We start from the raw sequence: 16,580 nt of genomic DNA on the forward strand, positions 1-16,580 counted from the left end.
CAAACAGATCATCTGAGAAATCTAAGTTCTCCGGTAAGAAACTATAAGAGGGCTGAGGTAGCTTTTGGAAATAAAAGAGGGCGTTGTTTCTCTTTCCTCCCAGTTCCCGTGACTGTGAGGCCAGGAGTACGTAGTTACGCTGTTTCTAAGAAACTAGAAGTGCCCAAGCCATCCTGATGCGCTCTGCGCATGAAATCCTACTCAGTTTGCAGGGTGGCAGACGTGCCTGGTCTATTTCCACGTTCATGCAGCTCTGACTTTCACACGACAGGTGATGATACAGCACTTGCTTTCAGAAGCCGCTTCCTAAGACAGCTGCATTTTTACTAGTTACATGTCACGGACACGGTTTTACCTGGTTGGACACGAGCTCCATCTTATACGGTCCTGCCCCTCGGTTCGGGCTTTACTCAGCCACGTGAAGAGCACAGGATCGGATGCACGGCCCCCGCGTGTGTTTCCGTGTAACTGATGTCTCCTCCATTAACTGGCCTTTATTCTTAAGCAGTGAGAAGTCAGGCTGTGTTGCCACCATTCTGATGATTTCTCAAGCTTTTTATTTTCTAGTCTTTCTCATTCCCTTAATATAGTTACGTCTCCTCTAATAGCATAGATGCTATCTTTTAAAACAGGAGAAAACAGAGGCAAAGAGCCGACTCATGTTAACCAACCTTCCCCTTAGCTGAGTTAAAAAATGCACAAACCAAACACAAGTTCAAGGAAGCCAGTCTCTTCCCCACGACAGCTCACGATAAGCCAAATAAACCCAAGGAGAGGGCTACGTGGGAAAGCCTTCCCATCCTCACAGGGACAGGACAGAAAGCGCACGGGACACAGCTTCAGGAGAGCTGAGAAATCTCTGGATCTTGCCTGAAAAGGAAAGCAGCTAACAAGATGGTTTTGGAGAGAAGGTGGAAAACAGTGCAATGGGACGCAGAAAGGGCCTCGGGTTTGTAGCCTAGAAACCCCTCTCCAGGGACCTCTGCTGGTCTCCTCTGCACCCCAGATGCGCAGCCTCCCGGGAGCGTCCACCCACCTGGTCACAGCCCGCGTCCACCAATTCCTGCAGCATTTGTCGGTTTACTTCTGTGGCGGCCGAAGGGCCCGATTCATTAGCAAAGGGCAGCAAGGAGTATCTGATTTCTCTCAGGGCTTTCTGGTAAGGCCCGAACTTCGGGGCTGTCCTCGTCTGCTGCTGCTGCCTAGCCGCGTCCTTGCCCCCCAGGGCCTTGGCATCCAGGGCGGCGTCACTGCCCGGCCCCACGGGCGGCCCCGGGGCGGGGGTCTTGGGCGGCTGCTTCAGCCCCTCGCGGATCTCCTGCAGCCGCTGCCGGCTGTTCCCAGAGTAGGTCGTGGCGGGAAAAGTCTTCGGCCGCATGGTTAGTCCGGTTTCCTTTGACCATAAATACAATCTTCTTAAAGTGTTTTATTAGTTAAAACGAAAGCAAAACTGTCAACAGTATCAGTTAGTTGTAAACACACTTTCACAACAATGTTGTTTTGAAAATGTTCTTTCCTTCCATTTCTGTAGTTTCTGCAGAGAACCGAACATTTTCCAGAGACTTCACTTTGAAGACCATCTCTACCTGAAAAGGAAAATGAGAGGTGTTCATTTGTGGTTCCCACATAATGTTAATGACACTTTTCAGAAATGGACCATGATCCTGAAAATATTCCACTTGGAAAGATAAAGAAAGAACATACCACCTCTCAGAAAAGATAAGGATACGGTTCACCTCTGGTTCGAGCACGTGACAGGCAGGGCCACCCCAGGCGTCTCCTGTAACATGTAACCTGCAATGACATACCGCTGCAGAAGCCAATACTTTCTTATAAATACTCAATTTGGGGCAAGAACAACAGTATTAACGACCGACAGCTCATTTAAAGTTCTCCTTTATAATATGGTTTCACTTGGAAATCCACAGCTCGAGGGTTCAGCGGCTGGTCCACACCACGCCCTGCATCCCCACAGCATGACTAACAAGCCTCCCCACTCACCTCAACTGGTGGTCCTTCCACACCTTGGGAACTCTTTCTTATAAAACCCTCCCAAACCTCCTGAGAGAAACCACAGCCTGCCACGCTGAAGGTTCGCACAATGTGCTATGAGACTTTGAGGGTCACGACTCCTCTGGTTTTTTTTATAAAGTGGTCAACTTCTTACCGGCATTTTGACCTAAATAAGAATGTCTCGGGGCTTCCCTGGTGGCGCAGTGGTTAAGAATCCACCTGCCAATGCAGGGGACACGGGTTTGAGCCCTGGTCCGGGAAGATCCCACATGCCGCGGAGCAACTAAGCCTGTGCGCCACAACTGCTGAGCCTGCGCTCTCGAGCCTGTGCGCCACAACTACTGAGCCCACGAGCCACAACTACTGAGCCCACACGCCTAGAGCCCGTGCTCCGCAACAAGAGAAGCCACCGCAATGAGAAGCCCGCGCACCTCAACGAAGAGCAGGCCCCGCTCGCCGCAGCTAGAGAAAGCCCGCGCGCAGCAACGAGGACCCAACGCAGCCAAAAATAAATCAATAAATAATAAAAATAAAATGAGAATGTCTCGCTTGTGGAAACTGACACTTGCATGGAGGGGTCTGGTAACAGCATGTGGGTGGTCACAAGGTGACGACAGTAACAAGGGCTGTGCAGAGGCAAGTCGTCTGTGTGCGGCACCCACCCCTCAGCATGGAAGCAGACTCTGTACAGAGCTCGCAGTCACAAGGGCACTTCCCCACGATGATTCCACCTGCTCCCGGCTAACGCACTGAGTGCTGTCATGCCGGCAGTCAGAAGGCGAGCCCCGCCCTGACGCTGCCCTTAGCTGCCAGCTGCCCGGCAGCACCTGGCTCGGGGGCTCAGGGCTGCGTAGCCTGGGACAGGTGAGGTCACCTCCCTCCCCTCCGTCCAACAGGAGGCAGCAGCGGGTGAGCACAGAGTGAGGCTCAGCGTCCCGTGGTCACTGCTGTTCCCGTCCTGACCTGTCCTGCCCTGGAGGCAGCCCGCGTGGCCGTGACCACAGAACCCAGGGAGCAGATAGTGAAGTAAAATCACTTGGAGTTTTAATGAACAAAGGAAAACTGACCCCTTCTTGGCGCATCCTTTAGAAGGACGGGCACAGGGGTCTGGACTTCTTTCAGTGAGGAGCTTAGAAACTACCTGTAAAATGGAACCGTGCTTCACGGCCTTTTTCACCCCTTTTCCCCCACTGTGGTGGGGAGATAGCTAATGTTTATCCAGTATTTACTAAGTGCCAGGCTCTGTTCTAAGCATTTCATGTGAATTAACTTACATAGATCTATTACATTACCATATACAACAGTAAACCTGAAAAAATGAGATAAAATTACTATTCCTTTCTTAGAGATGGGAAGATGGAAGGTCTCAAAAGGTTTTACCTGTCCCTTTTCTCACTGTAACTACAAGAAGATTCTATTTAGAAAGTAAGAAAAGCAGGCTACATAAAATTTTCAACATGAAATTCAATTTTTTTTTTTTTCCGGTACGTGGGCCTCTCCCGTTGCGGAGCACAGGCTCCGGACGCGCTGGCTCAGCGGCCATGGCTCACGGGCCCAGCCGCTCCGTGGCATGTGGGATCTTCCCGGACCAGGGCACGAACCCGTGTCCCCTGCATCGGCAGGCGGACTCTCAACCACTGCGCCACCAGGGAAGCCCTGAAATTCATATTTTTAAACACAACATCTAATACGTTAAAGTCGCTGAAATGTCCTTGAGTACGCGATAGTGACCCACTGGCTGAGACACAGCTGAGGCTCCCGTGCAGTGGACCCGAGCCCAGAGCCCTGCTGCACTGGTGTAATATGGGGCACACTGCACCCACACTCATTCTCAGTGACCTCGTGGTCTAAGCATCTGTTCTGAAACACCTAACTGTCTAAAACCGCAAGTTCACATTCCAACAAAAATGAACAGATTCTCAAGGAGCTGCTGAGCACGTCTGGAGTCTGAGAACAGACAGGAGTTGTACCTTTTCCTACGACCTTCACACAAACTACTGTTTCCAATCTTTAGCTCTCTTCCCCTCCTTTGAAAATGGAAATACAGAAGTCATAAATCATACTGTCCTCGCAATAAATAACCGATGTGAAGGAGGGGCCTGACAACACGCAGGGAGGGTCCTTCCAGTACCCCTCCCCAACCCATCCCCCCTGCAAACGGTCACACTGCAGAGAGGAGCGGGTGAGGGAGGCAGATAAACTGCTCCAAAGAAAGAGATGCCCAAGAGGAGAAAAAGAATCATCTGGCAAATTGGAGAATACAGGAGAAAGTCAGAAAAATCTCTGGAGTAGAGAGAACTAAACCTCTGTGCAGGGAAGACTGGAATTCCAGCCCAGGGAACAGCATATGCAAAGGAGCAGAGGAATGCGCCATCCACAGGCTCCTCCACCGGCTTGAGGGCCGCGGAGAGGCCTTTCCTGGAGTCTGGAGGGGTGATGCTTGGGAGGCGCCCAGAGGCTTAATGGGGAGGACCTTCCAGGTCACGGCCACGTCTGGACTCCAACGGGGAGCTACCGTCTGCGGCCGAGCTAAGAAGTGACACAGCCAAGCGCCCTTTAGAGGGTTGAGTCAGGAAGCCAACTGGACAGAGGGCTGGGAGGGACAAAGCTGGGACACTCCAGGTGGACGACAGGGCCTAGGTGAGAAGCAGCGACACCCCTGGGGGACAGGGACAGTTAGGCGGGTGAGCGGCAGTCCTCAGAGCGGCAGCAGGCTGTGATGGGCCTCAGGCCGCTGCCAGGCGACACAGGCAGAATAGGGAAAGCTGCTCTCCACTCGGCCCCTGGAGATGGTCCATGGAGAAGGAAAAAGGGCTGTAAGAAGGTCAAAGCCAGGACGCAGGGCCGGCCTCCCTGCCTGGACACGGCAGCAGAGAAGGGTGTGGGGCCGCCAGGAGGGTTCTGAGTAAATTCCCTGGGAGTTACTCTAAAAGGGAGAAGCACTGAAAGCTGTGACCCACAGCAGAGGGTCTCCCACCCACCCAGCCCCGGAGACCCTACAGGCCACCCACAGCCCCGCAGAGCACTGTCAAGTGTGCCCACTTTCCTCCTCAATCACCTGAACTGTAAGCGCCACGAGGGCAGGGGCTCCCCTGCACGCTGCCCGGAAGCGTCTGAGTCCGTCCCCGCGATCCTGGACTGCGGGTAAAACCTGCCCCACGGCGCCCTCGGGAGAACACGCAGCACGGGCTGTGGACGGGGACGGCCCTCGGAAAACACAGTGCCCCTTCTCTGGGGTTTCAGACACAGTGTTCCTGCCATTTACACAAAACTCCTATAAAAGGCTGCACGACTACGGTATGTTACTCAGCCAGAAAAGGAACGAAGCTCTGCCACCTGCTACAACGTGGATGAACCCTGAGGACGCTGCGCTGCGCGACACGAGCCAGACAGCGAAGGACGAACAGCGTGGGATCCGCTCCTATGGGGCAGATCCAGAGAGACACGAAGACTGGAGTCACGGGGGCTCGGGGAGGGGGAGTCATTGTTTAATGGGTACAGAGTTTCTGTCCGGGGCGATGAAAAAGTCTGTAATACAGACTGTGGTGCTGACTGCAGTGACAATGTTCATGTATTCTATGCCACTGAACTGTACCCTTAGGAATGGTTACAATGACGAGCATTATGCAAAGTCATCTAACTGTTCACATCCAGCTAGCTAGTGTTTGGTCGTGTTCCCTCACTAAACACAGCTCCACAAGGAAAGGCCGGACCTCAGGACTGGGTGCTGGCAGTGGACAAACTCTCCTCGCAGGAGGTCTGAACCTCCTGCCCCTCCGCACTCCACCAGGACGCTGAAACACACAACGGGGAGGGGCTTCCCAGAGCCATGCGCCTGCAAATACTGGGGGTTTAAGTGCCCGTGTGTCCCACAAACATTCCAATTATAAAGCCAAGCAGCACGGGAGAGACCAGACATTTCTGTGTCGACATCTGTATTTCTACCCGAGCTAAGAAATACCAGGTGGAGGTGCCCACAGACAGAATCCGGATCAGACGTCCTGGTTCCTTTTCCCTCAACATTTCATTGTGAAAAGTTTCAAACATACAGGAAAGCTGGAAGAGTTATTCAGTGATACCTCCTAAAGCCGTGCCTGGGAAAGCTCCTTCATGCGGGGGCGGGGGGGGGGAAGACACCCCCCCTTCTCATCGCCTTCCCACCACGGTCTCCTGGGCATACATGGCTTCCTAGGTGAGCATGTAGGACACCTACAGGCAAACTGGTCCTGCCTGAATAATTTGGTAAGAATGAAACTTTCCTTCAGTTACACAAAGAATGAAAGTATTTCCTCAGCTTGAGACCTTGTATTTTAGACTTTAGTTTGACGACAGTTGATTTCATGGTGAAATTATGAACTTCTGAAAGCATTTTTCACGAGAATACTCATCAGTCAAATTAAGACTGCAGCTGGAAATGAGCTACTCTGACACACTACTGTATCATTTTACTAAGCTCTCTCATCAAGAATTTTACAAATACGACCCTAAAGCCTCATGGATGGGTCTTTAAAAAATCGGGGTAGTGGAATTCCCTGGTGCTCCAGTGGTTAGAACTCTGTGCTTTCACTACTGGGGCTCGGGTTCGATCCCTGGTTGGGGAACTAAGATCCTATAGGCCACGGTGCAGCCAAAAAAAAAAAGAAAAAAGAAAACAAACGGGGGTAGCAAGCAAAGTAATCTAATTTTAGAAATTTCTTAGGTATCATCAACTGATTTAAATATACTTTAAAAGAAACTATAGGGCTTCCCTGGTGGAGCAATGGTTAAGAATCCACTTGCCAATGCAGGGGACACGGGTTCGAGCCCCGGTCCGGGAAGATACCACATGCCGCGGAGCAACTAAGCCCGTGCGCCACAACTACTGAGCCTGTGCTCTAGAGCCCACAAGCCACAATTACTGAAGCCTGCACGCCTAGAGCCCGTGCTCTGCAACAAGAGAAGCCACCGCAGTGAGAAGCCCGCGCACTGCAACGAAGAGTAGCCCCTGCTCGCCGCAACTAGAGGAAGCCCGCGCACAGCAACCAAGACCCAACGCAGCCAATAAATAAATAAATAAAATAGTAAAAGAAACTACAGGACACTGGAATTTTAAAACTGCAATACTCTCGATGCGCAAAGAAAGCCCCTGTATTATCTCCTAACAATGAAGTGTTATTCTCTCATGCTTCTTAAAAAAACAAAAAAACCCAAAAAAACTGCAATACAGCTCACAAGACAAAAACAAGTCATTTTCAAATCTGGACCTGTGGCAACTACTAAATCCTATTCCTAGTATAGGTGGCTCCTGTAAAAACTTAATATGAGAGCAATATTTTAATCATCCCTTAATTTGGCCCTACCAAACCCAGCTCTAGTTCTTAAACCAATCCTGGAAAACGCTATCAGATGCTCAAGACTTTTTATTCTAATTTCTCCCAGTACTTCACAACCCACACTGGCTGCCAAACAGACATGCAGCCCCGACCGACGGAGGAACCGACCAAACCCGCGGGCCGCAGGGCCCGCTCTACGGACACACGCTGGCACTTTTAAAACAGTATTTCTCGGACCTAAAATTCCAGTTATCACTTAAATCATATCCTTACTCTAACTAACTGGCAAAGCTGAGATAAACCAGGCCGCCGGGCCGGGCCTGCCGCCGGACGCCGAATGTCAGAACCGTGCACCGCTGTGCGGCAGGACCTCCCCTGGGCTGCCCCAGCCAGGAAGCCCTCACAGGGGATACCCCGCGCCAGGAGGGTCCCTGAGGACGTCTCTCCAACCAAGAGCACAGTCACAAGGCTTCAGCGGGTACGGAGGTCTCCCACCCGGGCCAAAGGCTGTACCGGACATTATATGGGTTCACTCAGGTAGAACTGGGCCTCACCCCCAAATAAGTTTATGATCCAGGGAAAACAAACTACCACATGCCCTGTTTGCTTTGTACATGATATCTGTATGATATATATATATACATATATGGGTGTGTGTGCGCGTGTGTATATAGATATACACATACATACACTTAGAGACACACATTATGAATAACAGCATTAAAAAATGGAGCCATAGAGGGTTTTTTTTGTTTTGTTTTTTTTTTTGCGGTACGCGGACCTCTCACTGCTGTGGCCTCTCCCGTTGCGGAGCACAGGCTCCGGACGCGCAGGCTCAGCGGCCATGGCTCACGGGCCCAGCCACTCCACGGCATGTGGGACCCTCCCGGACCGGGGCACGAACCCGCGTCCCCTGCATGCGCAGGCGTACTCTCAACCGCTGCGCCACCAGGGAAGCCCGGAGCTATAGAAGTTTGTACTCAAGATGACCACGTGGAATGACCAGGCTGTAGATAAATCTGTCACCTGTTCTCTGTAGCAATCATAACAGCAAGCAACCCAACAGGATGGGTCTCCTTATATTCCATTCCACACCCCGGCAGGGGCTTTCACTCTTTGAGAAGCCTCACCTCCTCTGAAACCCTCTCCCCTTCAAGTTTCGGAAACTCCGCGGCCAGGGATTGGACCACCCATGCCACTGGAGAGTCACTGCTGTGGACAGAGGTGATACATGACCATCCAAGGAATCCCAGTGCACAGGCCTATTTGGAGAAAACCTCCCAGAGAAAGGATCACTTCACCAAAGTTGGAAAGGCGCAAGGGCTATGATTTGATGGAGGAAGTGTGAAGCTATTCTTGGAGTCCGGAACTTCCTGTGAAAAGGCTCAAACATAGAAAAGATGAACAGGCAGATAACGTCGGGGAGCGAGGCAGGTGCATCTGGGTACATTTAATGAAAACACAGGAGTGACACTCGTGAGACAGGATGGAGTTAATTAATTCGTAAGGAACGAGCTGGTCCCTAGCACTCCTGCTGAAGACCACGGCCTGGAGAAGGGCGGTCAGTACTCCAAAGAGAAGCCCACTCCATTCAAAAGCCAGCTTACATCCTCGAAAAGATTCTCACCGTGCTAACGAATCTAGAGACTACAGGCTGCTCTACGCCACAGTATCGGAACAGTTAACGGTAAACACAAACCACTGCGACACAATATGAGAGCTTCCCTTGTCCTCCAGAAAATTCCTGTGAATGTCAAATATTGGTATATGAACAAAAAGTATTTAACTTAAACAACCACTTGTCACTATTAGGTTGACGTGGTCGAGTGGCAAGCGAAATAAAGCTTTCGTAGAGTGAACGGCAAACATTAAACAACGTCCAGTTTCCACCCTAATTTTAGCACCGTAACTATTATCCTTATTTCCAGCATTACCTTGTTCTAATCATACTTTCAAAATGAAACTGTAAATCAAACAGCATTAAGCTCAAAAGTACTAACACTAACACTTAGTGACCTGAGTGGCCAAACAGGGCTACCTCCAGGCTCTGGGAGCTGTCACAGGTGCTCTCTGAAATAAAGCCCACTCCCCGCCCCACACAGAGCGTCAGCCACCACCACACAATGCGGATGGTGACCCCTGGACTCGGGACGCCCAGTTCTGTCCATAGGAATTACTGAGCAATAGGCTTTCTTTTTTAAAAAAAGGAAGGAGATTCAGGGAATTTTTCATGCTGGAAGTCGGAAATGTTCTAGAAATGTTCAAGCCCAAGCTCTTCGTTCTGTTGATCAGAATATTTTGCTCCTTTTTAGAGCAGATTTACAGTCAAAACAAAGTAAATGCAGTGAATTTATCCTCTGTACTTCTTCAAACCTTTTATTTTTTAAAAGTCAGTAAGGAACATTATTTAGAAGTTTCACATTATTATAACCATGAAATAAAACATAAAAGCAGCTTTTCAAAACCTGTGTTAGTCTGGTTTTTCCAATACAAATCAGAACACCCTCGCAAAGTTCCCCCAAATGTTTCCTGGGTGTTTACCGCGAATTTATCAGCTTCAACACCCCTCCTCACACCCAACCCACACAAGCAGTGGGATTTAGGAGCCCGGGGCTGGCTACTTACAAAACATCATTTAAAATAACAAGGCATCTTATTGTAAAAACATTCCCCTCCCACCAAAGGAAAGTCCCTCCCCCAACCCTGCGATTTGCTAAAGAAAGAAAGAAATATGTACAGCTCCCATTTACACCTAAGTCAAAACGATTTCAAATTAGATGAAGAAGCTAGAAGAATCTTTTCCGGTTCAAAAATTCCGAGATTCTCATAATTCACCTTAATAATGTTTCATGACAGCTTCTGCCCAGATATCATTTTAAATTGCTTGACATTTTGAGATTCATTAAATGTTCAGCAATTTTAATTTCAAAGGAATGCTGGCATATTCTTTAAACAGCGCTCTATATACCTGGATAATGAGTCCAAATTTTATGACAGGCTGAATAACACAGTGTCTTGTTAATTATAATTTAAAACAAACTTTCTTAAACAGTCTATGCATTCTTATTTTGAAGATTTTTCTGTTACTCTCTTATTAATACATTTGCTAAAGAAAAAACTTTTAAAAGATACAAAGTAGCTTAGTCTCTTGATTGAGCGCTCAGAAATGACGATCTATCAAGCAGGGATTTGAGGTGAGATTCAACTAAAACTAGGAATCCAGCGCTCCTGAGCACAATTTCCCTAATAATGGGCCAGGAGTTACTTTCTCTATTACCAAGGGAAGGCCTGTCAACCCCTAGGTTAAAATTCAAACTGACCACCTGTGCGAACATCACACATTTTGTGACTTTCCATTCATGTTTCTTAGTAAAATGGGGGCAAACCTTCCTCTACAATTGCACGTATTTGCTGAACACTTTGGGAAGAGAGCTGTTTGGCCACTGCATTTCTACCTGCCAAGCGCTGGGTCTCACACAGTCCCGGGCTAGTGAGTTCTGAAGTCTGGACTCCTGTCCAGGGAGACCCCCTCCCCTGCCCCCCACGTACGTGTAATCGGTCCACACGAAGAACCCCGCACACAGCGCGCACGGTCCGGGTCCCACCGAGGCCTGCGGGCGGGGCACGTGTGTCTCCCCGGCCCCACCTGCCTCCGCCGGGTCGCCAGGCGCCGCGAACCGGGTCGGAACCCGCGTCCGGAGCCCGGCGGGCGCCGAGCGCAGGGGGGCGCCGCGGGAGGCCGGACTCCAGACGGGGGTCGGGGTGGGGGTGGGGGAAGGTGGGGGAGGGGAAGACCCGGGGGCGCGGCCCGGGGGGAGGGGCGGCCCGCGAGGGGGAGGGGCGGCCCGCGAGGGGGAGGGGCGGCGCGGCCTCCGTCCGGGGACGACCTGCCCGCGAGGGGCCTAGGGCCGAGGTGGCCCGACGGCGCGGACCCCCCTCCGCCCGAGCGCGCGGCCCCGCCCGCCGCTGAGTCCCGAGTCCCGAGTCCCGATCCGCACCCCGCCGCCCCGCTCACCTCGCACCGTCTACGCCGTCCGCGGCCGCCTGGCCCGCGGCTCCGGGGCCTCGCGGGGGACGCCGAGCCCGGGGGCGGCCGGCGGGCGGGGACGCGGGGCGCCGGGCGGACGGGCGGGCGGGCGGCCCCATCTTCCGGCGCTCGCGCCGCGGCCCAGCGCGCAGCCCGAGCGGGACATTCGCTACATTGTTGGCATTCCTGGGGCGTCACGTGACCGCCGCGTCAGCGCCGCCCCCGCCCGCGCCCGCCGGCTGCCCAGGGGGCGCGGGGCCCGGCGGTCGTCCGTCCGCCCGTCCGTGCGGGGTCCGCGGCCTCAGCCGCCGTCCCCCACCCCCGCGGCGCTGCCGTCCCGCGTCCTCCCGCGCGGACGGGATCCGGACTGTCTGCCAGGGGACAGCCCGGGGTCCCCGCGCGCCGATGGCCCGGCCACCGCTGAGCGCCGGGATCCGGCTCACCTGCGCCCCGCCCCCCGCGAGGCTCACCTGGACGCGCGGCCCGGCGCGGCGCCGCCTCCGCCCTCACCTGCGCCCCGGGCGCTCGCACCCGGACAGGCCTCCCTCCCCCCCGCCCCCACCCCGGGGCTGGCCCCCTCCTCCTCCCTTTGTATGCAGGTAAAGGTCCTGCCCTTGCTATGTCTTCAACGACAGAAACATAGTTAACTGAAAGAAATATATCGTAAATAAAAGGAATTTAATGGACTTTACAATTTATGTGCGAGACACCTAATCAAATTTTGGGATTACAATGACCATTATAGAATTGTTTGCAATCGTGAAAAATCAGGAAGAACCTAAAAGTCCAGCAGTAGGGAACTGTGGGAAAATAAAATATGTAAAATAGCTAAGTGAATGAACTAGCTGTACTTTTCAAAGGATATGTAAATAGACTTCAAAAATCATTGTAGAGTGGAGAAAAGGGAGTGGCAAAATTATATTTACACTATGATACCATGTTGAGAAATAAAATCCCACAGAACCTATGCTAATCACGTTCTTTATACGAGTAGAGTCACGGACTGAAAATGTACACACCAGACTCATTACAGCTGTGGCCGGTGTAGAAAGGAGTGCAGAAATTAGACTCGAGAGAAAAGTAAGGACAACGACTTTCTCTCCAGTGCTTGCTTTCTTTATTTGAAACAAATTGTCCAAATCTTAAAATTTGTTGATTCTGAGTGATTAGATCCAATAATGTGTAGTGTGTTATTCTTTGTGCCTTTTTAAAAAATATCTTAAACATTTTTACATATATATATATGAAACAAATTGGAAACGGGTAATTTTCCAAATAGAGGCTTACTTGAGGAAACTGATACACCATATAGGAGAACATTGTGTTTATTGACATGCAGTCAATCATTCCTTTGGGTTTTTTGTTTTTTAAATTTTTTTAAGGACCTACCATGAACCATGGATTAAACCAAACACCATTGGTACTACAGTGAGCAAAACTACACGATTTACCCATTGGTGGAGCTTACACTCTTGTTGATGCGTTCAAGAAACACAGCGATAGGACTTCCCCGGTGGCACAGTGGTTAAGCATCTGCCTGCCAGTGCAGGGGACATGGGTTCAAGCCCTGGTCCGGGAAGATCCCACGTGCTGTGGAGCAACTAAGCCCCGTGCGCCACAACTACTGAGCCTGCACTCTAGAGCCCGTGAGCCACAACTACTGAGCCCACGAGCCACAACTACTGAAGCCTGTGCGCCTAGAGCCCGTGCTCCTCAACGAGAAGCCACCGCAATAAGCCCGCGCACCGCAACGAAGGCCCAATGCAGCCAAAACTTAAATAAATAAATAAAATTAAAAAAAAAAAGAAATATAGTGACAAAATAGGGTACAGGATCTAACTTGGTGAAACAATATAAGTACATGTATTTATATTTAAGCTATACACATAAAATATAAATGATATATATTATATAAAATATAACGTATATTAAACAAACAAAAGTATGTATATATGTCCAGTAAAGTATGCAGCCAAATATTAAAAGTGGTATTCTCTGGATATAGTGATGCTGGGTGATTTCTGTCTTATAATTCCTGATACTTCTAAAGAGGATAGTTAAAAACTGTTTAAATAATCAGCTACATAAGTTCATCCACATAATGCATCCAGTTGCCAAGAGGAGAAAAGAGAGACAGCACGAGTCCCACTGAGCACAACGCCTGGGGCAGTGGCAACCTCTCCATGTATAAATTAATTGATTAACATACGTCTACTATGTGTGTATACCAGGTGTTGCCCTAAACTTGTGTATTATCTCATTTAATCCTCTAGTCAACCATGTTATTAACCCCATTTTATAGAAGAAGACCCTAAAATACACTGAGCCCAACTAACTCGCCAGAGACCAAAGAGCTGGGATTCCAACCTTGGTAGATCTGACGCCAGAGCTTGGAAGCACTGAATTATAAGGCTGTCTTCAGGTAATCTCAAACAGTCATGATCACAATGTACTTAATAATAAGGAAACTGAAACCAAATCAGCTCCCTTTTACTTTCAGGGGAGAGGAATGGTCTTTGTGGAGTGAGGAAGGGGGGCCCAGGGCCTCCCGCAGCAGACAGGGCAGAGGCTGAGGGCTGGCAGGAACCAGCATCACCTCACCTGCAGATGCGGGGCCAGGATGTTTTACGGGTTCTCCCTGAGGCTGCTGTGCAATGCGCCCTGAGACTACCTACCTGCTTCCCCTCCCCCACCCCTCCCCCACCTGTGAATGCAAGAAACCTGATTATGCCTCAGCCTCTTTATACCTTAGTGCCTGGAAAGCAGGCTCTGGTCTCTAGACACAATTTTTGTCTTTTTGGAAAGAAAAGGCCTCCTTGTTAATAATCCGTGGAGGACACACAGCAAATCCGCTAACTACAAAGAACGTTCTCTCTGGGGAGTAGTGAAAAAGTAGAGTAGGGTTAGATTGTGAAAGGCCTGGAAAACTAGAAAGAAGGTGTGCTACACTGATTTAATTTTTTTTTATACCCATGTGGTCTGTCTCCTTAATTAGATTATAAATTCCTCAAGAACAAGGACCATTTTCTCCCCCCAAAACTACATATAGAGAACTTAACTGCTGATCTGAATGTATTGAATGAACTTTTAAAGGCTGTTTTAATGTCTGAAATATCAAAATTTTTTTGTTTGTTTTTTTGTTTTATGCGGTACGCGGGCCTCTCTCTCACTGCTGCGGCCTCTCCCGTGGTGGAGCACAGTCTCCGGACGCGCAGGCTCAGCGGCCATCCTCACGGGCCTAGCTGCTCCGCGGCATGTGGGATCCTCCTGGACCGGGGCACGAACCCGTGTCCCGTGCATCGGCAGGCGGACTCCCAACCACTGCGCCACCAGGGAAGCCCTGAAATATCAAAATTTTAAAGATCACATTTTTCTCAGGACCAAGCACTCTGGGTCAGCCAGGGAGATCTCCTGGTACACTGTTCTTTGGAGGTTTTGGTTCTGCAAACTCGTAGGAACTTCTAGAAAGACTTGGCAGTACCAAGTTTATTAGTTGGGGGATATGCTTTGATGACGAACTCTTTTTTCTTTTTTTTTTTTTTACTGTCTTTTTATTGTAATAAAATATACATAATATAAAATTTACCATTTTATCACATTTTAACTGTACAGCTTAGGGGCATTAAGTACCTTCACATTGTGTGCAGCCATCGCCACCATCCATCTCCAAAACTTTTTCATCTTCCCAAACTGACATTCTGTCCACATTAAACACCTAACACCCTACTTCCCTCCCCACCTTGTTTGTTCTTTTGCGGGATTTTTTGTTGTTTTCCTCTGTTTCCTCTGCCACACAGCTTACGGGGTCTCAGTTCTTCAACCAAGGATCGAACCTGTGCCCCCTGCAGTGTAAGCATGGAGTCCTAACCACTAGACTGCCAGGGAATTCCCACTGATTTTCTGCTTTTAGTCTGCTGTTGGCTATGAAAGATGACTTCGCTTCTCAAAACTGTACGTAAACTAAGAGCTACCAGAACCTTATTCCTAAAAGCCTTTCCTATGCAGAGGAGAGCTAGGGCCTTGTGATGCTATTTCAAGTATTAAAACATCTCTTGTCCTCAGTTTCTGGACATTTCCCAAAGGGTTTATATTACTGGAAGTCACACTTATGGAAAAGTGGATTATTATTGTTTTTAAGAGAGTAGTCAATTAATAGATAGTAGATGAATAACCGGAAATATTTCATACCTTATATTTTTTTCAAAAGCCTTTGCGTAATAGTTCTACCACTAGGTTTCTTTTTAAGATTATTTTATTTTTCAGTTGTGCTAAACAATACTGATGTAAAATTTACCATCTTAACCATTCTTCCTTTTTTTCTTTTTCTTTTTTGGCCACGCCACGTGGCCTCCAACATCTTAGTTCCCCCGCCAGGGATGGAACCCATGTCCCCTGCAGTGGAATTGTGGAGTCCTAACCACTTGACTGCCAGGGAATTCCCTAAATTTCAATTCTTACATGTGTTTTCCAATCTTAAAATCATGAGAGAGTAAACCTTCTCTGATTTTAATTTATTTCTAATTGCTTTGAGCCATTTTGGAAAACAGAGCTTCCTGGAAAATTTGGTAAAAACCTCTAGGGCATATTTAGGGAAAGGCCCAGGGTCACAGCAGGCCCTACAGGGTGGCCACCTTGCCAGTCTCTGCAGACCTACTTTTCCAGCCCTTTCCAACACAGAACCCAGCTTCATTCTCCGAATAGCCACTCTGCTTCTCAGATGAATAATGAAGTATGTGATTGCATAAGTCAGAATTGCTCAATAAGTTAAGACGTGTTCCCAGAAGACTTCAAAGAAACACTGTCAAGATAAAAATCACATTCTGCATTTAAAGAATTCTTATGTTGACACTTTACATTATTGAGAGACAATTGCTAAAACGCATTTTCTTTTCTTACCACATCCTCCGTTACTTTACTTTTTATGCTGAGTGAGCTATGACAGCGACACCAGCTATTTACTTACTTCTCATTACATTTATAGTTGGCTGCAACTTCTGTTTCCTTTGCAGACATGAGCAGAATGTTCTTGTGTCTGTAATTGAAAGAAAAATCCTACTGTGAAGGTCTGTATGCTCCTAGATGTTCTAAAACTTTCCATTCAGGTTTTTAATCTAGTCTTTTGCAGTGAACATTGGTAAAACTTGCTCTAGGAAGAACAAAAAGTGTAAGCCTCCAACTCTTGTCTCAACAAAATCAATCTCTATAACAAAATTAACATTTTCGAAGGG

At 49.2% G+C, this 16,580-nt stretch overlaps 1 protein-coding gene across 3 annotated transcripts in view; it reads right to left on the reverse strand.

Annotated features, from left to right (window-relative positions):
• The window catches only part of LATS2 (large tumor suppressor kinase 2), a 46,897-nt gene extending 30,543 nt beyond the window's left edge, over positions 1 to 16,354 (reverse strand). Inside the window, exons 1-2 of one of the 3 annotated variants that reach the window (XM_060128917.1) lie at positions 16,316 to 16,354; positions 1,037 to 1,586 (exon numbers count right to left, since the gene is read on the reverse strand). In XM_060128917.1, the coding sequence (XP_059984900.1) occupies positions 1,037 to 1,378 (342 nt within the window). In that variant the 5' untranslated portion in view covers positions 1,379 to 1,586; positions 16,316 to 16,354. Of the gene's footprint in view, positions 1 to 1,036; positions 1,587 to 10,874; positions 10,972 to 11,340; positions 11,431 to 16,315 lie in introns of those variants that run through there. The other 2 variants (XM_060128916.1, XM_060128915.1) reach the window with 2 other exon arrangements.
• Positions 16,355 to 16,580: the final 226 nt, after the last annotated feature.

The sequence above is a fragment of the Lagenorhynchus albirostris genome, chromosome 18, assembly GCF_949774975.1.
Source record: "Lagenorhynchus albirostris chromosome 18, mLagAlb1.1, whole genome shotgun sequence".
Lineage (NCBI taxonomy): Eukaryota > Metazoa > Chordata > Mammalia > Artiodactyla > Delphinidae > Lagenorhynchus > Lagenorhynchus albirostris.